This window comes from Brienomyrus brachyistius, chromosome 3 (genome assembly GCF_023856365.1).
Source record: "Brienomyrus brachyistius isolate T26 chromosome 3, BBRACH_0.4, whole genome shotgun sequence".
Taxonomy (NCBI): domain Eukaryota; kingdom Metazoa; phylum Chordata; class Actinopteri; order Osteoglossiformes; family Mormyridae; genus Brienomyrus; species Brienomyrus brachyistius.
Genome location: NC_064535.1, coordinates 12,260,296 through 12,275,531, shown reverse-complemented (window position 1 = coordinate 12,275,531; position 15,236 = coordinate 12,260,296). Strand labels below are relative to the sequence as shown.

At 48.7% G+C, this 15,236-nt stretch overlaps 1 protein-coding gene across 4 annotated transcripts; it reads left to right on the top strand.

Moving 5' to 3' along the window:
- The first annotated feature begins 8,806 nt into the window (after positions 1-8,806).
- On the top strand, positions 8,807-15,013 carry ptpn20 (protein tyrosine phosphatase non-receptor type 20). Of its 4 annotated transcripts, none has more exons than XM_049007679.1 (13): positions 8,807-8,858; positions 9,127-9,191; positions 9,420-9,581; positions 10,291-10,429; positions 10,508-10,554; positions 10,738-10,802; positions 11,234-11,370; positions 11,889-12,037; positions 12,245-12,335; positions 13,127-13,464; positions 13,602-13,817; positions 13,940-14,002; positions 14,434-15,013. In XM_049007679.1, exons 1-13 carry the CDS (start codon positions 8,834-8,836, stop codon positions 14,527-14,529), a joined length of 1,593 nt encoding a protein of 530 aa, XP_048863636.1. In that variant the 5' UTR covers positions 8,807-8,833; the 3' UTR covers positions 14,530-15,013. The 4 variants fall into 4 exon arrangements, with proteins under 4 accessions (XP_048863636.1, XP_048863638.1, XP_048863637.1 ...); XM_049007681.1 differs by having other exon boundaries at positions 10,508-10,587; positions 11,234-11,319; XM_049007680.1 differs by having other exon boundaries at positions 10,508-10,587; positions 11,234-11,319; positions 11,886-12,037.
- Positions 15,014-15,236: the final 223 nt, after the last annotated feature.

The following is a 15,236-nucleotide window of genomic DNA, read 5'->3' as shown; positions in this document are numbered from 1 at the left end:
GAATTTGGGGACTACATGCCAGAGGTATGTCCTTTACTTTAGAGCAGGATCTGTTGGAAATGCAGTTGGAATTAACTGCATTTCATTAATAACCATATTTTTTAAAAGGTTTTTGGTAAGAACTACTATCAACCTGATCAGTGCATCAGCAAAAGGTTGATGGAGAAGATGGCCCAGCCCTTTCTGAGAGATGAGTTACCACGACTCCATGCCCAAAATGTTCAAATTCTGCAAGAGGAGGCAGAGTTGGAGTTCATTAAGGTAACTGGCTTTAAAACCAGCAGAGCTCTGCCTCTGCCAGGTTCCCTTCCACTTCCAGGTCATCCAGCAGCTTCCTGACTATGGGGTGCTGTTCACACGGCATGGCTCACATGGAAAAGAAGCCGCGTGTGGTTCTGGGAGTGTGTGCTAAAGGGATTGTCATCCATGAGATGAAGAACAACACTCACTTTGCCAGCCTGATGCTGCACTGGAGGGAGACAGAGAGTGTCTCGGCAACTGTAAGTCTGCCACTATTCTCTATGACCCCTGCTGTGACTCTGCCACTGTCCTCTTTGGCCTCTACTGTCCACTGTGAGTCTGCCACTGTCCCCTATGGCTCTTATTGTCCACTGTGAGTCTGCCACTGTCCCCTATGGCTCTTATTGTCCACTGTGAGTCTGCCACTGTCCCCTATGGCTCTTATTGTGCAATCTGAGTCTGCTACTGTCCCCTCTGGCTCCTAACGTCCACTGTCATTCTGCCACTGTCCTCTATTTCTCCTAATGTCCACTGTGTGTCTGCCACTGTCTCCTATGGCTCTTAATGTCCACTGTCAGTCTGTCACTTTCCCTTATGTCTCCTATTGTCCACTGTGAGTCTGTCACTGTCCTCTGTAACTTCAAATGTTGACTGTGAGTCTCCTATAGTTCCCTATGGCTATTTCCCTATTATTTCAATCTTGCATATTGAAATGTCACTGCATAACCTTTAAGAAAATGCAGCCTATTTCTTTGTGAAAGGTAACAAACAATCCTGTGTGACGATGCTCTTGCTTCTTTGCCCCAGTGGCGGAGGTTCACCGTGGAGACCCGAACCCCTGGAAAGAAGCATTCCTTTGTGACGGAGAGCTCGAAGATTGCCCAGTACCTCCTGACCCTTGGCTCAGCACAGCATAAGTTCTGCAACGAGATGCAGTTTTGCCAGCTGAGCCTTGACCCAGCTGCAGGTCTGCAGATGCAGAATTCTCGCTCTGCTGCACTCCACTGCCACTGAAGGCCACTGATAAGGCACAGCTGTTACTACTAAATGTTGGTCATTAGAGGGGGTGTCCCTGAAGCTGGCTAATGAACCAGGAATTAAAAAAAAAAAAAACAGAAAAAAATGTGTCAGTTATGCTGGGCTTTGATTGTGTCGCCTTAAGGTTGGCTTCGCATTTCAGATGAGGCCGTCGGCAGGTGCGCAGCTCAAAGCGACGGTGGGAAGAGACTATGCTGCTCGGAGATGGTGCTCAACAGCCCACCACTGAGCATCACTCGCTGCACCTCCTACAGCAAGTCCAGTGATGACCTTGGCTGGGCTGACCCTCACCAGCAGAGGGTGCCACCAGACACGCAAGGCCAGCATGGCCGGCTTCTGAACCGGAGGTATATCATCACCGCGGGTAGTATGTTAGAGATAAACCTCACAGCAAGTAATGATGGACAAAATGACGCTTCATGAAACGTTTGTTGTATTTTTGACCCCACTAGATGGTGCTCTTGGCTTGCTTAGGGTCATGCTTTGTGCATTATTATAGAGTATCATCTAGTGGGGTCAAAAAAAAAAACAGTGAGCCTTATGCAGTGGACACCCCGACTAAAGCTGTACCAGAGAGAGAAATAATCTGTGTGACCCTGAAGAAGGGCCCAAAAGTTGGCTTTGGTGAGCGCAGTGACCCCGAGGTGATGCCACTTCTCTGGGACCATCGTGCACATCTATTAGACACCGTGTGTACAGTGCCAGTCAATAGTCTGGGCACATCAACTTTTTCAACAAGATAATAACTCTAAGTACACTTTGTGGTTATGTAAGTACTGTATTATCTTGTGAACAAGGTAAGAAATTGATTGCTGTGACAGATGACCTGGCCCCTACAATCGCCTGACCTAAACCCTATAGAGCTCGTTTGGGATGAGATAGGATTGAATTGTAAGAGCAAGGTAGCCAACTTGTACCCAGAACTTGCAGAAACTCCATCGGGACTCTTGTAGAAATATTTCAGGTAGGCACAAACTGTCACCAAAGAAAAAGGGCACTATTTTGAAGAATGTAAAATTTGAGAAAATCACAAAAATGTCGAACACATCTCTTGGTCGTTGCAACATTTCATATGTATTTACTTTATTGCCTCAAGGCTGTTTAACATTAGATGAATAGCATAGCTAAATAGAGACAAATTCATGAAAAGCAGGTGTGTCCAGACTTTTGATTAGTACTGTATGTCTCAGCGTAAATTCAACCTGTAGGCTGGATTTCAGTGGTCCCCGAAAACCAATAAACACTGAACTACCTGTCACATGGTCTGGATGCTCCCATCCAATTCCAGGCTTCATAATTACAGGGGAGAACAACACAGGGAAGCTGGGCCTCGGTGTATTTATCACGCCTGTCATCCAGGATAGACCAGCAGACAGAGATGGACGCATCAGACCAGGTGATCATGATGCACTGTTGGCTTACAGGAGCAAAAAACGTCTAATCATGTCAACATCATCGCCTATTGACCCTGCCCACTAAGTGGACGGCTCATCTCTCTCAACAAGAACAGCCTGGAGGGCGTTACCTTCAATGCCGACTTCATGAAGTGGAGTTCATCATGTCTCAGCTCAGATGTAAGGAGGGTCTTAAGAACAACTGACCCCAGTAGCGGTAGGTGCCTCCTGAATCAGAAACAGGATCAGTCTCAGTCCGATCACTGTCCATGTTCTTCTTTATCATGTCTGCTAACACAGAGAGTCTGACAGGCAACAAGACCTACTTGAACCCAAGCAGAAACAAGAGTCTAGTTCTGGGTGGAGATACTGTCCATTTATCCCAATGTGGTGTCCCCTGCGTGAGGCACTGATCAGGGCTTATGGGGTTTTCCGCAGGAGGTGCACGGGACCGATTTAAAGAGGGTGACAGAAAGGCAGTACCTGACTAGAACGGGGCAGGTTGGACTCCCAGATCAGGTGACCTGGTCCCTGTGCCCATCATCATCGAGGGTGATTTTGTGACCCAGATCGTGGGCACACCCGCACCTTAATCTCCAGCTTGTGTCAGCTGTCACAGAGCAGTCTGTTTCACACAGCACCTGTCTCCATGTTCTCTGCAAAGCCTAGCTTCTACGGGCCCCTCCATGGGTCAGTACCTCCTAACTGAGTACCCGCCCCCCAGCAGCTGGCTGATTTCATTTGCAGGTCTGCTTTTGCGGGGAGACTTTGAGCTGTGAGATGTGGTAGTCACAGGAAGAGTGATGCTGGCATTCAGGTTGACACGCAGTGAGGCAAACATATGTTTACATTTGTTGTTATTTTTAGTCATTATAATTCCAGGCTAAGGCCAGCTGACATTCACATGTTTGAACAGTTAGTTTTACAAACAGCCCGGGAGCATGTTTTGGTCATCCTTACATTTTTATTTTGTTAACAATTTAGAATTTGGTGATCCGTGGTCAGTGTTGACACACCACAGCACAACAACAAAATGTGTCCTCTGCATTTAACCCATATGTGACATCGTGACATAGTAGGGGGAAGCTAATTCTGCACCTGGGGACCAGTGGTACCTTGCTTAGGATACTTCACTGGAGTCTTGATGGCCTACGATTTGAACCTTTGAATCTTTTGATGACAAGTATGCTACCCTAACCTTTAAGGCACCACTGCCCACAAGTTCACATCTCTGTATACAGGTTAGACTCTGTATATTGTAAACAATTAGTTCTCACCTTGGACAGAAGGACCAGGTGGCTCAATGACATATAGACATATGCCAGCTTTCTGACATTTCAAAATTCTAGAAATTCTAACATTCAGAGACTCCTATATTCAAACATTTAGACAGTGCAGTATTCTAGCATTTAGATATTCCAGTGTGTAGACATTCCAATATCCCAGCATTCAGACATTCCGATATTCCAACATTCATCCATCCATTTTCCAAACCGCTTATCCTATTGGGTCGCGAGGGGTCCGGAGCCTATCCCGGAATCAATGGGCATGAAGCAGGGAACAACCCAGGATGGGGGGCCAGCCCATCGCAGGGCACACTCACACACCATTCACTCACACATGCACACCTACGGGCAATTTAGCAACTCCAATTAGCCTCAGCATGTTTTTGGACTGTGGGGGGAAACCGGAGTACCCGGAGGAAACCCCACGACGACATGGGGAGAACATGCAAACTCCACACACATGTGACCCAGGCGGAGACTCGAACCCAAGTCCCAGAGGTGTGAGGCAACAGTGCTAACCACTGCACCACCATGCCGCCCCGGAAAATAACTAATGACTTCAAAATAAAGCAGCAGTATCTAAGTCTATAGGCCGAGTAAAAAAAATAACATTAGATTCTTCAAGAGGAATGTAGAAAGAAAGATTGGAGGCTAAGGATGACAATAAAAGTTTCTTCCAATATTTTAACTCCAACAGAGCTCCAAAAGCTGAAATCAATAATTTGCAGGATAGTAACAGTCTTATAATAGAAAATGAAATTGATATAGTAAATGAGTTTAATGGGTGTTCACAGGAGAGAACACGAGTAACTTACCACCATTTAGTATAGAATGCAGCGTTGTCTATGACCAATATATGTATAACTGAGGCTGATGTGGTACACAGCCTAGCTAAGCTCAAAATAAATAAATTGCAGGGCCCTGATGGCATCTTACCTATAGTTTTAAAAGAGATAAGGGATATTATTAGCCAAACTTTAACTTTACTATTCCAGAAATCGTTATTTGCTAGTGTGATACCTTCTGATTGGAACCATGCTAATATAACGCCCATATTAAAAAAAAAAGGGATAGAAACTACAGCAAACTACAGGCCACTCAGTTTAACTAGCATTGCTAGAAAAATAATGGAAGCTATAATCCAAGTGAAAATGGTAGATTACCTGGATTCAAATAACATTCTGAGGGATAGCCAACATGGATTTAGGAGAGGTAGATCCTGTTTAACTAATTTACTTGAGTTCTTTGAGGAAGCTACAAGAGAAATTGATCACAAAAAGGCCTACAATGTGATCTACTTAGAGTTCCAGAAGGCCTTTGATGTTGTCCCCCACAAACGACTCTTGCTTAAGCTCAAAGCTGCAGGGATTTTAGGAACTGTAGCAGTTTGGATCAAAAACCGGTTAACAGACAGGAGGCAGTGAGTAGTTATTAGAGGTACAATGTCACAGTGGGCCTACGTTCATAGTGGGGTACCACAGGGTTCAATTTTAGGACCACTATTGTTCCTAATTTACATGAATGATATTGACACCAATACATACAGTGACGTGACCTAATTGGCAATCACTTCACTGGCTTCACGCTGGACTCTGTCAATCTGTGGGTGGATCCCATGAAAACCATTGCATTTCCAGCAGGGCTGTAAGGAGTTCGAGCTGACGGTGACACTCAGTAAGTCCTGGCATGCCACCTTCGGCTACACTCTCATACGCAGCAAGCTGGACAGCTGCTTCTACATCCAGGACGTCGTAGACAGCCCGGCTAAAGCAGACGGCCGAATGCGCCCAGGGGACAGACTCATCACGGTTTGTCTTTTGTTGGGTGGGCTGCTTTTGGCTGTAGGCATTGGGGGTGTATTATTTGATTGCAAACTTGAAGTGAGTCATGGTCATGTTGCAGCTGAACGGTCACAGCATGACCAGTGTCGTGGAGGAGGACTTAATATAAGTACTGATAAATAATGAGTATCAGTTAGCTAATAACAGTGACTGTAACAGCACAAATGGTAATAAAGTAACAAAGTGCTGGTAGGTGGCAGAGTTAGTGTAAAGTTCAAATCTTTGAGGGGGGGGGGGGGCAGCAAAGAATTCAGAGACAGGATGGCCATGGAGAAGAACTAAGCAATCAGCCACCGGTCCAGTAAACTGTGAGAAGATCCCGTTGGCACGTCACTAACATAAAGGACTTTTTCAATAAGCTTCTTCACCCTAAAGTGCTGCTCCTTTCTGTGTTTCATCGGCTGCCATGTGTTTGTCCTGAGCAATATTTTAATTCCCGGCCCGATTTCCCTGAAGGAACCGTCCATTTGACCCTCATCTCAGCTCCACCCTCCACTTGCCCCGCAGGCATCAAACTGACCGGGGGTGTTGGCAGCCGCTGGCAGGCCATCTATGTACAGGAGGTGGTGCCCCATTCCCCTGCCAGTGTGGACAGCACCATCCAGCCCTGTGAAAGGATCCTCTACATCTGTGGGAAGTGCACTATGGGAATGACGCTGGAGGGCGCAGTCAGGGCCTGCGAGTCACCCCCGCACAAGGTCAAGCTGAAGGCCACCAGGTCTGGGCCGTGTCACATGACCCAGTTCAGCTTTGCACATTGACCAACGAGCCCGGTTGGGAGGTCACATGATTAGGGCCCTTAACAGTGATACTGTCTCTTGTGCAGCGATGACAAGCCGATGGTACCCAAAGGGAAGAGGAACGGTGAGTCATTTGGTTTCTTTCCATCTCCATAATGAGAACAGCGTCTGTGGACATGTTGGTGATACCGTGTGATTCCGTGGGTGGATTCCAGTATACAGTACTGTGCAAAGTTCTTATGCAGTCAAAGGAAATCATGTTTAAACAATCTTCGTACAGATGTAAAACTATGATATTATGTCTGTCAACATTTGTCAGCTTGCCCATTTCAATGCTCTCCTAAATTCACCCCAGTATGTCCAATTCACCTCTGCACTTTTTCATTTCACCGCTAGCACACCTTTAATTAATGAATGAGTGACCTGGTGGTGAAATTCAATAAATACATGGAATGCCCCTGTGGAGAGTTTTGAGAAGTAAAGCGGTGTTCATCTAGCCGTCCAACTAGATATGAGTAACTTTTTGGAGAAGAAATTCTTGTTTTTGTTGTGTTAGTGTAAAGTACCTTACTGGGAGGGAGCAAAAACATGGCCTGTCTGTAGGTCCCCAAGGACAGCGTTAGGAAACACTGGTCTACACCAAATTCCCTGTGTGTCTTGTTAACCTTCCCCGAGGTTACTTAAGCACTTGGGCTGTCAGAGGCATGTCAGCTGGGGGATTCAGGCGGGCAGACTATCCAGCATAAGTCAGAAGTGACAAGCATTAGATCCAGAGCTGCTCCGCTGCCTGCCATCAGCGAATGCCTGACTGACTCTCCATCGCGATGTGTCAACTCGCATTAGGGCAAGAGCGCGGGCACAGCCACATTCACTGGGCCTTAGTAGGCGAGTCAGAGCACGGGTACATCCACTCTCACAGGCCTTAGTAGGTGAGTCAGAGCGTGGACACAGCCACATTCACTGGGCCTTAGTAGGCGAGTCAGAGCACGGGTACATCCACTCTCACAGGCCTTAGTAGGTGAGTCAGAGCGTGGACACAGCCACATTCACTGGGCCTTAGTAGGCGAGTCAGAGCACGGGTACATCCACTCTCACAGGCCTTAGTAGGTGAGTCAGAGCGTGGACACAGCCACATTCACTGGGCCTTAGGCGAGTCAGAGCACGGGTACATCCACTCTCACAGGCCTTAGTAGGTGAGTCAGAGCGCAGACACAGCCACACTCTTAGGCCTCAGTAGGCGAGTCTGAGCACGAGCACAACCTCACTCACGGGCCTCAGTAGGCAAGTCAGTGAGTCAGAGCGTGGGCACAGCCACAGTCACAGGCCTGAATAGGTGAACCAGAGCACAGGCAAAGCCACAGTCATGGTCTGCGAGTCTGAGTGTGGGCACAGTCACAGGCTTTAGTTTAACCTCTCTCTCTTGTCTTGAGGCCTGTCCTCTTTGCCATTCTCAGGCCTGTTCTCTATCTGCCAGCCTGAGGTCTGTTCTCTCTCTGCCATCCTGAGGCCTGTTCTCTTGCTGGCATCTTGAGGTCTCTCCTCTCTCTGCCATCTTGAGGCCTGTTCTCTCTCTGCCATCCTGAGGCCTGTTCTCTCGCTGCCATCCTGAGGCCTGTTCTCTCTCTGCCATCCTGAGGCCTGTTCTCTCTCTGCCATCCTGAGGCCTGTTCTCTCGCTGCCATCCTGAGGCCTGTTCTCTCTCTGCCATCCTGAGGCCTGTTCTCTCTCTGCCATCCTGTGGCCTGTTCTCTCGCTACCATCCTGAGGCCTGTTCTCTTTCGGCCATCTTGAGGCCTGTTCTCTCTCTGCCATCTTGAGGCCTGTTCTCTCGCTGGCATCCTGAGGCCTGTTCTCTCTCTGCCATCCTGTGGCCTGATCTCTCTCTGCCACCCTGAGGCTCGTCCCTTCTCTGATCCTGAGCTGTGTCCTCTGTCACCTTTTCTGACGGCTGTTCTTAAACTGTACCCACCCCCAGGGGTGTTTCAGTGCAACAGGCATGTGACGCTGTTCTCCTGGTTTGAGGATCCAAGTATTGCAGAGCAGGATGTGACCTGTGACGACAGTAAGGGCACCTCGATGCCGTTCTGGCTGGGATTGGTGGGGTGGGGGGGATTAATTATTAGTGAGGCTGCAGACCCCCACTAGGGTATTACGGCACGGTGCTTCTCGCCGTGGGAGCTGTCCTGTGAACCATGTCACCGGTTGCTGGGAGACGGCTATGCTGGGGGTAAGTGTCCTCAAAGGGCACACCAACTCAGGGACGGCAGTTCACTGTGCAGCGCTGCTCTCCAGATATGGCTGCAGACCGGCGATGGCACCGTGAGTTTGGGGCTCTCACCCCCTAAGGCTCTGAGCTATTCTGGACTTTTTTTTGGAAATGCATATTAGCTTAGACGAAGTGGGCAGGTTGTGCTGTTTGTTGTGAATATTAATTGTGGGTGGCTGATTTTGTCTAAACCCTGCTGCTAAAAGCTCGGTCCTGTTCTGTTCTGAACTTGTGGACTATTTCTCAACTTTGTGAGATCAGGCCTTAACGTCAGTCTGAGCGGGTCTCCAAGGAGCCGCCCCTGTTTTTTGTCTTCTGCAGGGAGCGCTTCCCCTGGCAGTCGGGAGAGACTCGGACGCAACCTCTCGCCAACCTCAGCGCAGCAGGTGAGCATCCCCAAACCCAAACCCATGATTTCTCCCTGAACCAGGTTTGTGTTCATGTGCAAACTTTATCTGCCCTAAAGTTCGCCATGAATATTTCACCAGTCTGTGCCTGCCAATGTAGGGACCTATGACCTGTCCTCAGGGGTGGAATCTCTCATTGGGCACTTGTTCTACCTTACAGTTCTTTGCTCTGCCCCCCCCCCCCCCCCCCCCCCCATCTCTGTTTAGAGCTGCATCTACCAACTGGAGTTCCCAAAGCCTGAGACAAGGGGGCTGGGCTTCACCCTGACGGGCGGAGTCAATGGGAGCTACTTCAGAGTGAATGACATCAGACCTGGGAGCATGGTGGCTATGAACGGCAGGCTCCGGGTGGGGGATGTGCTCCTGGAGGTACCCGGCCATCAAACCTTCCTCAGACTGCCAGAGGAACATAGCTGTGGGGGTTATGCTTCATGGAAAGTAGGACATGTAGAGGCAGGAGCTATTCATGAATGGAATGAAAGGAGCCGAATATAAAAAATACTGTTTAATTGGAAACATATTCGACCGTCATTGTGTAAATTCTGAATGATATGTAGAAGACCGTTCTTTACACTATTATCCATTTATCCATCCATCCATTTTCCAAACTGCTTATCCTACTGGGTCGCGGGGGGTCCGGAGCCTATCCCAGAAGGAATGGGCACGAGGCTCCACTATTATTATTATTATTATTATTATTATTGCTATTATGTTGCCACTTTACAGTAAGACTACCCTTATAAAGGGTTTATAAATGGTTTATTACTGGGCTATTAATTAGGTTTGTAAATAATTAATAGACAATTATAGACAGTTATAACAGCTTATAACACTTTTTTATTAATGGGTTACTACCATTTATAAGTGGGAAAAGGGAGCCTTATTTTAAAGTGGTACCATTATTATTATTATTATTATTATTATTATGTGCCTCAAAGTTGAAGCTGACTGCTTGTGTCTATATAAATTCAAGGCTCTCATGTCTTTATTGTTATCATATATGGTAGTACAATGAGAACTCCTGCAGAATGCCTTGTCTTGCCTTTATTCTGGCTGAGGATGGTTTGTTCTCTGCCAGGTGAACGGCATTATGGTATCGGGCCTAAGTCGCAGCAAGGTGCTGGAGATCCTGTGGGCCGCAGAGGGCACTGTGCGGCTGACCGTACACAGAGACGGCTTGGCTGTGGCCGGTCCGGAGCCTGAACACGGCTGCCCAGGTCAGCTCCTCAAGCACTGGCGAGACTTTGGGTGAGGTCCTTCAGCTGCATGCTACTGATGTCTGACTTTTTCCACAGGAATCACAGTGGGGACTGACTCAGAAGAGGAAATGACAGAAAGACAGGTTATGGGAAAATTCTTGGAAAACTCTGGAGAGGTAGAAGTTTCCACCCGGTGCTGTAGCTGCAGCCTGTAGTGCCTGATGACGTCATCTTCATCCTCATTCTCCACACTGTTTGATGACATCATCATTACCGCCACAGTTTGGTAACATCCAAAATGCTGCCCTTTCACTTGTGACCTGCAGGAAAGTCCGACCAGCTCCCGTCTCCCGCTCTGCATGCTTGACAAGGCCCTGGAAGCCTGCGACAGGTACCACACAGCCGCAGAGGCCAAATAATAATACCATAATATGCAACTTTTGCATTAATTTTGGTGTTTATGGTTGTTTTTTTCTACTGGTTGTGTGTTTTTAGTTGTTTATCTTAATTTTCATGCAGCAAATAAGAATTGCATTGTAAATAGCAACAATGAGCATGGTTACCTTAACTTTCAACTTCATACAGCTGCAGGACACAGGATGACTTTAATCAGCTATTAAGTTGTCCACAAGGAGGCAGCAGAGAGCCATTAATAAAATCCATCCTCCTTTTGTGTCTTCTGAGTCTCAGATAAAATCAAGTCACTGACCTGTAGTTACATATAGTTTATTATGAGCAGCTTTTCAGTACTTTTGGTGGAAGAGGTGGCCTTGCATGACTGCCCTATGGAGGAATACCTGACTCTGCTCCGCCTTGCTTCAGGAACGCATTTCTGTCACTGCAGCGAGATGCAGCCAGCAGACAACACAAAGACCAAAGGGATGAGTGGAGCAGTGAGGATGAGGAGGGTGAGGGAGACAGTGATGAAGATTCATTATACCCTGACTCGCCTTTGACAGGTGGAGTGGATAAATGGATCAGGGTCTGGAATAATATCTCCAAAAAAATATGGTGACGTCTGAGTCCTTCATGGGTAGCTGGGTTGCTAATCAGTCCATTACTTGCCACTTCTTCACGAAGACTATCTGATTGATAACAGCTGTGATTCCAGCGTGCTTCTTGCAGCTTTCTTGTAGAGTTTTCCTCAAAAGCGAGAGGGATGATTTGTGGGCGGAGCTTCTGTAGGAGCCTGCGTATTTCCATGCAGGTTTCTTATCCCTACAAATGACAAACAAATTTCCAAAACTCACTCAGTCCACAGGACACACACCCAAGATAATTTCTGTGCCCTTAGTGAGTTGAAATTTAACGAACGTTCTACCTTGGATTACGGCGAGTGAGTGTTGGTTCCAGATACAAAAAGATATGATGAGGAAATCTAACTTTCATTGACTTGCATCTCAAAAACAACAAACAAATGGACTGAGTGAGTTTTGGAAGTTTGATTGTCAATCCTGCTTTTCTCACCGTGAAGCAGAAAGGCCCATTGTTTCAGAGGAGGCCCTCAGCAACCTGGCTGTGATAAGCCCGTCTGAGAACAGCCAGTACTCCGGCGTCTGCCTCAGGGCCCTCATTCAGAACCTGCAGCACCAGCTGGACCAGCAGGATCTCATTAAGGAGTTCATGGTACGTGGCCCGATCTGACCCGGGCCTGAGTTGACACACGGAGTTGGGTAACACTAGGAGCAGTGTACTTTTATGGCTCCCTGGCCACTTCTGTTCATCATAGCCAAGGAGAGGAGTGTCTGGGTCCTCTCACCGGCCAACAGGTGGCATGCCAGGCCTCACACAGCTTAACTCTTCGCACGGTGAACTTCCTGTTCTTCCCAAAAGACCTTGGAGCACCAGAGACCTGCCGATAGCTGCCTGGTGGGAAATGCTGCGGAGAACCGGGAGAAGAACCGGTACCGGGACATTTTGCCCTGTGAGTTGCTGGCACGCCACTCATGGTCCCCCCTCCATTGCACTCCCTGAAATGAGAATCCAGAGAGGATATTTGGGCTTAGGCCTGTTTGCCTATTGAAGGTCCATGTCTATTCAGTCTCCTGCACCATGAGCTAATGACTGATCCGGTGTAGGGTCCTAGGTGCACAATGCAGGGAGCAGGCCCACCCACACGCCGCTCTGGTTCTCTTTCAGCACATATCATGCTGCGCGTGTGTTCCATCTGTGCTGCGGGGGTCACGCGCATTGCGCATTTTGATAGCAAGGCCACTGTGGATCTGTACTGTTCACTGGCCTGCAGAGCCCTGCTGCTCGGCTTGTAAAACTCAACACCACCCAGAAGGAGAGGCTCCGCCTGCAGCCGGAGGGGCTGCAGACCACACCGAGGCACACGCACATCACCATGGAGATTTTTCTGTTGGGCTCTTCTCTGGGATTTGTCTCCAAAGGGGCTACTCTAGTAATCTGTTTCCGAGGGGGCCTCTCCAGAGGCCTGTTTCCGAGGGGCATTCTCTAGGGGCCTGTCTTCAGGAACTTGTCTCTGAGGGGCCTTCTGCAGTTTGAAAAGGTTCTTACAGTCTTTAGATAATTTCAAAGGATCTCAGCAAATCCACTAAGAATGAGCAACATTCCCATCTCACCCAGAGGGAATTTCTGCCACATTCCAATATGCCCATGCCCGTTTTCCTCCAGCTTTTGTGCTAGTCTGAGCTGATTCTCTGCCGTGATGCCCTTTGGGATGCCCCCCCCTACCTCCTTGTGACCCCACAGATGATGGAACACGGGTGTCAGTGGGGGAACAGCAGGAGTACATCAACGCCAGTTACATCCGCATGAGCATGGGGCCCGGTGAGCGGCTCTGCTACATCTGCACGCAGGGCCCCCTGCCCGGCACCCAGGCCTGCTTTTGGCAGATGGTGTGGGAGAATCGCTCAGATGTCATCGCTATGGTGACGCGGGAGGTGGAGCACGGCCGGGTCAAGTGCCACCGGTACTGGCCCAAGAAGCTCCACGAGGTTCTGGACACTGGGCGCTACAAGCTCATCCTGGACAACTACCAGCGACAGGACTACTTCTACATCAGGATGATCAAGATGGTGGAGAAGGAGGTGAGCATGGAGTGAGGAGGTGCAGGCGCGGAGCGCTGATGTGCCACGTGAATGGGGAGGGAGCAGAGGATGCAGTGAGGATCTCACTGCACTCTCAGCCTCATCCGCTGTATTAAACGCACCCCCTTCTCTTACAGAGTGGGGACATCCACCTGGTGAGGCACCTGAAGTTTGCAGCTTGGCCCGACCACGGTGTGCCACGCTCCTGCCACCAGCTGGTGTGCTTTGCCCACTACATGCGGGCTGTGCACCGCACCGGCCCCGTCATCGTGCACTGCAGCGCTGGCGTTGGCCGAGCCGGCGTCCTCATCTGCACTGATGTCATCCTGGCCCTCATCGCGAAGGACCTCAGTGTGAGACGATCTCTCCCGAGCTCTTAGCTACCGGCCCCGTGTCCCCCTCTCCCTCCCTAGGGGCCAGGCCCAGCTCTTCCTCTGCCAGTGAGTCTAACCACTGTGCTACTTTGCCTCTGCAGATAAACATCAGCAGCATTGTGAGGGAGATGAGGCTGCAGCGCCACGGCATGGTACAGACCAAGGTGTGTTACTCTGCAGTTCAGACACCGCCCTCTGCAGGCTAGGCTGTGCAATGACTTTCTGATGCGCCCCTATAGAGATGGCTCTCAGCCTCTGGGTAAAGCCTTGGTCCTTAAGATGTCTCCGGAGCTTTTTGATCTCTAAAGGCCACACATATGTGTCCCTGGTTCATTAATAGCTGTGCTCACATCCTGGGGGCCCCTAAATGCTGGACCACATGGAGCCAGAAAACAGAATAAGCAGCTGTTTCCTGGCAAAAAGACAACGCAGATCATTTCAGAGTTCGGCCTAATTTCATTAGCTGTCCAAGGGGAGTTCTGCTTACATCAGCACAGGGCGCGTTGGGTTTCCCTTCCTCCAGACGGGCTGAGCAGAGCCCAATAAATCCAACAGTACTGCTCGGTAATGAACACGGCCTTCCCTCTGATTCCAGGAACAGTACCTCTTCTGTTACAAAGTCTGGCTGGAGGTCCTTCAGAACATCCCGGTTCTCTGTGGCACCCAGTGGCTCCAGGAAAAAGCCTCCTGAACACTGCTGGTTTCCCTGGCTACCTTCTCCAGCATTCTCCCAAAGAAGACACTTTGAATGCTTTCATACGAACCCACACCCGTGTATTTTCATTTTTAGTTTTATTTTCAGTTTTAGTCTCTGTAATCCACATTTCTGCCGCTTGAACCATCGCGAACCTCGTCTGAGTTCTTCTGCAGGACGTTGTCACACTGACACACTCCGGTGCGGTTTGGCATTTTAGATCTTAGATGGTCACAGTCTGTTAACCTTCAAGCGTCCATCAGAACAAAACTAAGTTGTTTTGATCACGACGTGAATATTTTACCTGCAGTATCCTCCTCCAGATAACGAGCTATATGCATCATGTGTATTGTGTCAGAGCTCCGAACAGATTCTAAACAGATGTGCTTTGGCGTTGTGGTTCATGAAGTATGGTTTGTATGTTTACATGAAAACTGGTCGGTAGAAGCGGTCTGTCCGTGAATGAGACATCTGTAAGTGCGGTGGGACACAGGAAACGGGCCAGACAGAACCACAGACTCCTATTACCTCAAACAGTAATGATAGAGAGGAATGTTTAATATTAGCATTTATTATCTATCGACAAACATGGCCGTCCTGAGGGGGCCTCCGTCCTCTTAAAGCGGAAGGTGATTCAAGAGCTGGACTCTGGTGTTCATCATTCCACACAGTAAATGTTTGTGTGTTTCTCCCACTCCTGTCTC

What these genes read in the sequence shown, in the direction of transcription:
- ptpn20 (XM_049007678.1), top strand. Translation starts at nt 8,834, where the DNA reads ATGGCTGCAGACCGGCGATGGCACC. An exon ending in TGCAGACCGGCGATGGCACC is followed by an intron (nt 8,859 to 9,126) that starts GTGAGTTTGGGG and finishes TGTCTTCTGCAG; the next exon opens with GGAGCGCTTCCCCTGGCAGT. An exon ending in TCTTGGAAAACTCTGGAGAG is followed by an intron (nt 10,588 to 10,737) that starts GTAGAAGTTTCC and finishes TGTGACCTGCAG; the next exon opens with GAAAGTCCGACCAGCTCCCG.